The sequence below is a fragment of the Carassius carassius genome, chromosome 38 (assembly GCF_963082965.1).
Source record: "Carassius carassius chromosome 38, fCarCar2.1, whole genome shotgun sequence".
Taxonomy (NCBI): domain Eukaryota; kingdom Metazoa; phylum Chordata; class Actinopteri; order Cypriniformes; family Cyprinidae; genus Carassius; species Carassius carassius.
The window spans coordinates 550,290-560,000 of record NC_081792.1 but is presented as its reverse complement, the minus strand read 5'-3'; the positions used below and the strand labels follow the sequence as shown (position 1 = coordinate 560,000).

Sequence of the window (9,711 nt, the reverse complement as noted above, 5' to 3'; positions counted from 1 at the left end):
GGATCTATTTAATCTCATCCCTAATGTCAGTCAGCATTCACCACAAATGGAAACCAATAGTTATTTCACTGCTCACTATACATTGTTATCACATATAACTAGACCCACTGTCATTATTTAAACGTTTGTGATCATTAATTTCAATCATTTTGGATAAATAATGATTTTTAGATGATGTCGCTATCATTAGATAATTTACAGTTTCCCATAGACTATAAGGCTATATATAAAATGATAGAATATTAGGGCCACAGAGGAAAAAAAAAAAGACAAGTCATAATATTGTAACCAGTTGTTTTAAAGGAGGACAGTTGTTAAAATGACAGATGTGGGGCATTTCGTGAAATTGTGATGTGCCAGAATATTAAGTATCACATTGTCATAAGTATCAAAACTGTAAAAAGAATATGTAGCTTTTCTGCAGAAAGAACCAGCCTCATAGATTTATGACTATCCTTTTTCCTCAGTGTGGCCCTAGTACTCTGTCATATAAACAAATACACATTCCATATGAATATAAAAACACAATGTGTAACATTATGTTCCTTTATTGAATAAGGACAAAACAAAGCAGGTAAACCATCAGCTCCTTTCGAAACTGAAGTCACAGTGACTCGACAAGATGGAAAGCACAGAATCAAAGCATTTTATACAAAATGATACATACACATTCAAAGGTCTGTATATAACACACCCTGCATGTCTGCACACTAAAATAAATGCAGGACAAATCCATACACAATCAACTGAACAGACAAATGAATGGATGCAGTAGCCTCCCTGCAGCCTTGTATTACACACAGTATACCGCACAAACATCATAAGAGGCCAAATTCGTAAAAAAACGAACCCAAAAAAACCCAAATTCCTCTGCCACCGCAGGACATATTTAACCAAAATTGAAAGCACACATACTAACTAAAATAATTCAACACATATTGGTCCCTCAGCAGCCGACCACTGTCGTCATCAGGGAAGACTGCCGGATTGTCCCAGTCCATGGCTGGTGGCACTCTGGGGGCCCTCTCCTTCCCCAGGCAGGCCACATTGTGGAGGACAGCACAAGCCACAGTAATATCACATGCCCTAACAGGGCTGACCCCTAATTTGTGAAGGCAGTGAAAGCGTGCCTTCAGGAGGCCAAAGGTCATTTCAACTCACTGGGCATGGTTGTAGGCCTGCTGTGCTTCCTGGGGGTCTGTGAAAGGTGTCAGGAGAAAAGGCTGGCAGCCATACCCCCTGTCTCCCAGCAACACACCAGAGAATTCACCTGTCAACACAAAATCTCATCATTACTACCTCATAAACACAGTGATATTCTTGACACAGCCGTGATGGTTATAAATAGGGGTTGTGTGGCTTACCTTGTGATAGGCACTGATAGATTTCAGAGGCCCGAAAGATTCTGGAGTCATGGACTGAGCCAGGCCATTTTGCCACAACATTGCTGATCACACAGTCAGCATTGCAGACCATCTGAAATCATAAGATGAGGAATATTACACCAATCAATGCACATCACTGGCAATGCAGAGTGTTCGTCAATGGACAATATCAAAAAGTTATGTTCACCTGAACATTAATGCTGTGAAAGGATTTCCTATTCACAAAATCAGCCTCATGGGCACCTGAGGGGGCTTTTATCCTTACGTGTGTGCGGTCCATTGCACCAATGACATTGGGGAAACCTGTCACACAAAGTAATGAGTATCCTACTATGTGTTAACAGTTGTCCTGTAATTTGTAGATCCTCTTACCTGCAATCCTATAGAACTCCTCTTTGATGTCACAGAGTCTTCTGTGGCCAGGGAAGGAGCTGAAGACATCTGCTAATGCTTTGATAGCCAGACACACACTCCTTATTGTGTGGCAAATTGTGGCCTTGTTCAGCTGTTCTGCATCCCCCACTGAGTACAGGAAGGCTCCACTAGCAAAAAAGCGCAAGGCCACACAAACCATTTGCTCCACACTCAATGCATGGCTCCGTGCAGTGCGGTGCTTAATCCTGGGACCCACTAGTCTGCATAGATACCTGATGCCATCTGCAGAAAACCTGTTCTTTCATATAGATGGTCATCAGGGAAGGCCAGTGGGTCCAACCGGTCCCTGAAGACCCTTTCTCGCCTGAAGGCTCTCCTCAGCACAAGTGCTTCTTCATCCACCACATCTCGCAAGAATGGGCATGCCATTGTCAGAGCAGAAAGGAACACACAATTTTGGGCCTTCATATAGGCTAGTGGCCACACCTGGTGCTGGGGGGGTGGGCAAAAGAGGCCGGTGCCTTATAACGATGACTTGGTTGTACTGATTGCTGGGAAAATTAAAAAAAACCTTAGAAAGATGCCACCGTCCTGTGTGCTCACAATAAGAGCTCATATGTCATGGCTCACTTGACTTTACGAGAATATACCTAATTTTTATTTTGAGCTGTGTCATCTTCTTGGAGCTGGTGGAGGAAAGAAAAATAATGATTAATACATTTGTGTTACAGTTAGCATACAGTGTACATTGAAGGCATATCTCACCTCCCTCTCAAGTTTTTTATTTCAAGGTCCAGTTTCCTAATTGTCCTCTTTTTTATTTCTATTTGGCGCCGGAGGTGGTTGCCATACAACTTTCTGATAGCTTGTGAGCTCTGTGAACACAATACAATTAGCGCAGCTGGAATTTGGCAGGATGTGGTGTCCTTTCATTAATATGCACTATGTTGCCAGGCTGGTTTTCCCACTGTATAGCATCTGGGTCCTGTAAAAGAAATTAGATTTTTTGATTTTGATGAGGACTCCTCACCATTGTAGAGTAAATAGTACTTTCACAGTCTTAACATGATACCTCATGCCTTCTGGAATCCAGAGAGATGGTCTCCTCCTCATCATCGTCTCCATCATGTGCTGTTGCTGCTGCACTGGGGCTTTCACCCTATCACATTTAATCGGATTCATATTGAAGCTAGTAGACAAGACATGCCAGGCCTACAGTATGCCTTTGATGGAGTACTCACTGGATCAGCATCGTCTGGTGCTTGTGCTGGTGGCTCTAACAGGAACACAGTGCTGCCAGACACTGCAAGGCAATAGGTAAACCAAAGTCAGACAGTCCAAATTGATTCAATATGAATGTGGTTGTATCCCATGTAGAGATGGAAGGACATACCTTGAATGAAGCGGGTGGCATCTTGGGAGGAACCTATGCTCGTCTCTTTCCCCCCAGGGATCCCCTCTAAGACGGGCCTGCCTTTATTTAGCTCCAAGGCCATGTCCTCTGCTGGGGTAAGGTCAGCCTTTGGTGACCCACCACCTGTGCCTTGTCTGTGGGTATTCTTTTTCACTGCTAAAACAGTACTGACAATGTGTGAGCAGGCACCTTCTGGGTACAATATATGCTTGTGCTTTGTTAAATATTAGTCAGGGACCATACCATTCTGCAGAATGTCCTTGTATTTGATTTTGACCTGCTGCCATGTCCGTTTTGGCCCGTTCATGTTTAATCTACATCACACGCACACACACATTCTTTATCACAAGAACATTTAATGGAGTCACACTGCAAAACTTGGTATTTTTGTCTTGTTTTCAGTAAAAATATAAAAAAAAAAAATCTTAAATAAAGATGTATTTTCTTGATTTGCTAAATGACCTAGCAAAATAAGTATAGTTTAGACAAAAAATATAAACTTTAAGTAAATGTGTGCTTAAAACAAGCAAAAAAATAAAAAAAATCTGTCAATATAATAAGAAAAATTCTCTTGAAATAAGTTTACTTTTTCCATAAACACTTAATTTTAGAAAAGTTTTCTTGTTTCACTGGAAGATTTTTTTGCTTATTTTCCTAGGTAATTTTGCTCAAGAAAATATTTAAGATTTTTTTTAGATATTTTTTTTTTTACTGAAAACAAGACAAAAATACTAAGTAAGAAAGACATTTTTGCAGTGCAGTGAGCAACCGACCTTGGGTCCTTTGAAAGGCGCTATATAAATTAAAGTGATTATTATTATAGTTCATCTATTTATTCAATTAAATTTTATTTATATAGCACTTTTCACAATTGTTTCATTCTGTAAAAGCAGCTTTACATTAATAAAAGCAGGAGAAACAAAAAAAAAAACGGTGGACAACATAAGAAGCAGAGTACAACGGCTAAGATTAAACCGTACTGAGCGTAGTAACGTTAAAGAATAATGTAAGGCTTTAATAATAATTTATCATAGCTTTATACAGTGTGATGGAGTTACTTTACACAATTTCACTCATATCTGCAGTGCTAACCGTTTCATAATTACAGTACAACTGCGTTTTTGGAAATGTGAATTAAATATTTGAATTTGAATTGTGATGTTTCAGCGGAGCGGTGAGTGTGTAATTGTGCAATACTTACGCATTCAGGCGGTCTGCAATACTTTGCCACGCTTTTTCTCTTTGCTTTATCACTGTGGCGGTGTTTTGCTTTTCTTCTTAATTATATCTTTTACCTCCTCGTATGCCTCCATGAGGATTTGTGCTTCCGACGGGGAAAAGTACGCGGCTCTAGTTGCCATGGTAAATCAGTTAATCTGTGATCTGTGGCGGGGTCTATTTGAGTGAGCCGTGAGCGCGCACCTATCCAGGATTGGTTTCACCTTGCTTAATGAATCCGTGTCTGCTCATCCTGGCTTGGTCTTTGTGCAACCAATTAAGCCTGGACGCACATGTTTTGGCTTCATTGAACTCAGCTGAGTCATTTATCCCGGATGTCTTAATTCTACTTTTGTGCAACAGGCCTCAGGCCTACTGAAGCTCGCAGTGTTTTCAACCCCTGCCGCCTCAATATAGGAGTACACGAGCACATAAACATAATTTCTAGAACTGCTCTGTGTCACTTCATGTGCATTTGACTTATTTTGAGAAAACTATCATCATATACAGAGACAGCAGTTTAAAAAAACAGCAATGTTTCAGGAGTTTATTACACAGAATACGTCACATGCTTATTAGATAACTGTATTTGAGTTGATGTATATGCTTTTATTTATTATTCTTTAATTTTCACAAATTTAGAAAAGTAATCAAAAAGTACTCAAAAGTAATTAGTTACATTACTTTAATAAAGTAATTGAAAAAGTTACACTACTATTACATTTTAAACATGGTAAATTGTAATCTGTAACCTATTACATTTCCAAAGTAACCTTCCCAACACTGATCATAGCTTCACTTACTCTGCACTTTTATGTATATAAAACACTATATTCTTGCACTTCTGGTTAGATGCTAACTGTATTTCATTAGCTCTGTACTTGTACTCTGCATAATGACAATAAAGTTGAATCTAATCTAATCTAATGCTAAACATAAATACAGTAAGATTGTTATTCATGCCGGCGCTAATGATGTTCGACTTCGCCAGTCGGAGATCACTAAAAATAACATTAAAGAGGTGTGTGAACTTGCAAGCACGGTGTCAGACACTGTAATATGCTCTGGTCCCCTCCCTGCTTACCGTGGTGATGAGATGCATAGCAGACTGTCATCGCTCAATGGCTGGATGTCTAAGTGGTGCCCACAGAATAACATAGGTTTCATAGACAATTGGACGAGCTTTTGGGGCAGACCTGACCTGTTGAAAAGAGATTGTCTTCATCCCTCCTGGGGTGGCGCCACTCTTCTCTCTAGAAATATGGGAAATAGTCTTAGTGTTTATACTTGACTAAATGGGGCCCAGGTCAGGAAGCAGACAGACTGGCTAAACCGACCGTCTGCTAGCTGCCTCCCGTCACAGAGGTCAGTTAATTCTCAGCACATAGAGACTTTTTCACCTAGATATCACACTATAGAGACAGTGTCTGTTCCCTGAACTAGAAAATACAAAAAACGTCCAAACCAAGTTAAGATTAACAATTTAATTGAGGTTCAACAAATAAAAAACAGATGCAATACGGATAAACAAATGATAAAGCTTGGCTTATTGAATATCAGATCCCTTTCTACAAAAACACTTTTTGTAAATAATATGACCACTGTTCATAATCTAGATGTGCTCTGTTTGACAGAAACCTGGCTAAAACCTAAATGAGTCTGCCCCCCAAGATTACTGTTATAAACATGAGCCGCGTCTAAAAGGCAAAGGGGGAGGTGTTGCTTCAATTTATAACAATGTTTTCAGGATTTCTCAGAGGGCAGGTTTCAAATATAACTCGTTTGAAGTAATGGTGCTTCATATAACATTATCCAGAGAAACAAATATTAATGATAAATAAAAAAATAATGATAAATTGCACTGGCTACTGTATACAGGCCACCAGGGCACCATACAGACTTTATTAAAGAGTTTGCTGATTTTACATCCGAGTTAGTTCTGGCTGCAGATAAAGTTTTAATAGTTGGTGATTTTAATATCCATATTGATAATGAAAAAGATGCATTGGTATCAGCATTTATAGACATTCTGAACTCTATTGGGGTTAGACAACACGTTTCAGGACCTACTCATTGTCGAAATCATACTCTAGATTTAATACTGTCACATGGAATTGATGTTGATAGTGTTGAAATTATGCAGCCAAGTGATGATATATCTCAGATCATTATTTAGTTTTGCACAAACTTCATATTGCCAAAATTGTAAATTCTACTTCTGGTTACAAGTATGGAAGAACCATCACTTCTACCACAAAAGACTGCTTTTTAAGTTATCTTCCTGATGTATCCAAATTCCTTAGCATATCCAAAACCTCAGAACAACTTGATGATGTAACAGAAATTGTGGACTCTCTCTTTTCTAGCACTTTAAATACAGTTGTTCCTTTACGCTTAAGGAAGGTTAAGGAAACCAGTATGACACCATGGTATAATGAGCATACTCGCACCCTAAAGAGAGCAGCCCGAAAAAGGGAGCACAGCTGGAGGAAAACAAAACTAGAGGTATTTTGTATTGCTTGGCGGGAACATATCCTACAGAAAAGCATTAATAACTGCTAGATCCGATTACTTTTCTTCTCTTTTAGAAGAAAACAAACATAACCCCAGGTATTTATTCAATACAGTGGCTAAATTAATGAAAAATAAAGCCTCAACAAGTGTTGAAATTTCCCAACATCACAGCAGTAATGACTTTATGAATTACTTTACTTCTAAAATCGATACTATTAGAGATAAAATTGTAACCATTCAGCCGTCAGCTACAGTATCACATCAGACAGTGCACTATAGACCCCCTGAGGAACAGTTCCACTCATTCTCTACTATAGGAGAGGAAGAATTGTATAAACTTGTTAAATCATCTAAACCAAAAACATGTATGTTAGACCCTATACCATCTAAGCTCCTAAAAGAGGTGCTTCCAGAAGTCATAGATCCTCTTCTGACTATTATTAATTCCTCATTGTCATTAGGACATGTCCCCAAAACCTTCAAACTGGCTGTTATTAAGCCTCTCATCAAAAAACCACAACTTGACCCCAAAGAACTAGTTAATTATAGATCAATCTCGAATCTCCCTTTTCTGTCCAAGATACTAGAAAAGGTGGTATCCTCACAATCATATTCCTTCTTAGAGAAAAAATGGTATATGTGAGGATTTCCAGTCAGGATTTAGACTGTATCATAGTACTGAGACTGCTCTCCTTAGAGTTACAAATGACCTGCGCTTATCATCTGATCGTGGTTGTATCTCTCTATTAGTTTTATTGGATCTTAATGCTGCGTTTGACACAATTGACCACAACATTCTTTTGCATAGACTTGAACACTTTGTTGGCATTAACGGAAGTGCATTAGCATGGTTTAATACTTACTTATATGACCCCCATCAGTTCGTAGCAATGAATGAAGATTCATCATATCGATCACAAGTGCAGTATGGAGTACCTCAAGGCTCAGTACTAGGGCCTCTACACTTCACGCTTTATATGTTACCCTTGAGAGATATCATCAGGAAACATGGTGTTAGCTTTCACTGTTATGCTGATGATACTCAGCTCTATATTTCTTCGCGGCCCAGTGAAACACACCAATTTTGAAAAACTAATGGAATGCATAGTCAATATAAAAAACTGGATGACGAGTAATTTCTTACTGCTAAATTCTGAAAAAAACAGAGGTGTTAATTATAGGTACTAAAAATAATAATAATAATAATAAACTTTATTTTATAAAACGCCTTTAAAGGCAACTTCTTAAAGCGCTGTACACAAACAAGCAATACAAAGCTCAACCAATAAAAGTAACATCAACAATCAAATGCTAATTTGAAAAAATAAGTCTTAAGTCTACCTTTAAAAATGTGGTAGCCCTGTGCTTCCCTAAGATCAGGAGGCAGAGAATTCCAAAGGACAGGAGCATATGAAGACTCAGACTCCGACGCAGACTCCGAGTTGGGGCATAGGAAGTTAACAACTCAGCTAAATAATAAGGGGCCAAGCTATGTGTCACAGGCCGGAGTAGCTCCTAATGGCGTGTCACCTCAAGGAGCAAACCAGTCAAAAAAATGGCAGGACAACACAGTTAAAAGAATAAAAGTCTTTGTTTTATTAGTTTAAGAACAAGAATTTTGCAGAGGGCAATCGTCGTAGCTTCTCTAGGCTCCAAGTGAGAGGGACAGATAGCGTGTAATGGTTCCTCTTCAGTGAATACTGGACTCTAGACAGATGGCCGCTCAAGCGGCAGAGCTTCACAACGGGACAAAGTGGACCAGGTAAATCCTCGACTAACATGGCTGCAGGCAAAGAAGAGGTTACGTATCCCCCCAACACAGTGGTACACTCACAAGCCTCAGGCAGAGAAGAGGTTAACAGTATCTCATCAGCACAGCTGTACACTCCCAAGGCTCAGGCAGAGAAGAGGTTAACAGTATCTCATCAGCACAGCTAATCACTCACAGGGCTCAGGCAGAGAAGGGGTTATGGATCTCACCAGCATAGCTGTACACTCGCAGGGCTCAGGCAGAGAAGAGGTTAATAGTATCTCACCAGCGTAGCTGTACACTCACAAAGCTCCGGCAGAGAAGAGGTTAATAGTATCTCACCAGCGTAGCTGTACACTCGCAGGGCTCAGGCAGAGAAGAGGTTAATAGTATCTCACCAGCGTAGCTGTACACTCACAAGGCTCCGGCAGAGAAGAGGTTAATAGTATCTCACCAGCGTAGCTGTACACTCACAAGGCTCCGGCAGAGAAGAGGTTAATAGTATCTCACCAGCGTAGCTGTACACTCACAGGGCTCCGGCAGAGAATAGGTTAACAGTATCTCATCAGCACAGCTGTACACTCACAAGGCTCCGGCAGAGAAGAGGTTAATAGTATCTCACCAGCGTAGCTGTACACTCACAAGGCTCAGGCAGAGAATAGGTTAATAGTATTTCACCAGCGTAGTTGTACACTCACAAGGCTCCGGCAGAGAAGAGGTTAATAGTATCTCACCAGCGTGGTCTCTGGATGGTGTCGGTTTCTGCAGGACTATCGACTCCGGTACTTTACCCCACAAAGCAGAAGAGACTGGAAAACCTCGCTGTATAACACCTCTTCGACAGACATAGAGTCATTTAAACAACATAGCTCAGCAGCCCCAGCATGGGAGAAAGTGATCAGCGGTGATTTGGAGCTCACATAAATCCACCAGAATACTGCAAGAACTCACTCTTGCTTACTTAAACATTTGGACTGCAAAATTGAACAGACTCACAGTGCACCCAAAGCATTCCTCTCACCATCCAGCTGGCATTTCCTTCCCAATGGATCGAA

At 40.1% G+C, this 9,711-nt stretch overlaps 2 protein-coding genes and 1 long non-coding RNA gene across 3 annotated transcripts in view; 1 reads left to right on the top strand and 2 right to left on the bottom strand.

The window, feature by feature from the left end:
- Positions 1-9,711, top strand: part of LOC132119143 (large ribosomal subunit protein eL29-like) — a 346,082-nt gene that overhangs the window by 18,594 nt on the left and 317,777 nt on the right. The gene's annotated exons all lie outside the window — the stretch shown is intronic.
- LOC132119142 (putative nuclease HARBI1) lies at positions 730-1,671 on the bottom strand. The gene is made up of 3 exons (XM_059528893.1): positions 1,573-1,671; positions 1,365-1,476; positions 730-1,270 (listed from the first exon to the last, which is right to left on the bottom strand). The coding sequence occupies exons 1-3, from the start codon at positions 1,663-1,665 to the stop codon at positions 1,158-1,160; spliced, it is 318 nt and encodes a 105-aa protein (XP_059384876.1). The 5' UTR covers positions 1,666-1,671; the 3' UTR covers positions 730-1,157.
- On the bottom strand, positions 2,044-2,543 carry LOC132119144 (uncharacterized). The gene is made up of 3 exons (XR_009426128.1): positions 2,526-2,543; positions 2,411-2,446; positions 2,044-2,311 (listed from the first exon to the last, which is right to left on the bottom strand). It is a non-coding gene; the product is annotated as an uncharacterized LOC132119144 (long non-coding RNA).

What these genes read in the sequence shown, in the direction of transcription:
- LOC132119142 (XM_059528893.1), bottom strand. Translation starts at nt 1,665, where the DNA reads ATGGACCGCACACACGTAAGGATAAAAGCCCCCTCAGGTGCCCATGAG. An exon ending in TTCACAGCATTAATGTTCAG is followed by an intron (nt 1,477 to 1,572) that starts GTGAACATAACT and finishes TTATGATTTCAG; the next exon opens with ATGGTCTGCAATGCTGACTG. An exon ending in CTATCAGTGCCTATCACAAG is followed by an intron (nt 1,271 to 1,364) that starts GTAAGCCACACA and finishes TTGTGTTGACAG; the next exon opens with GTGAATTCTCTGGTGTGTTG.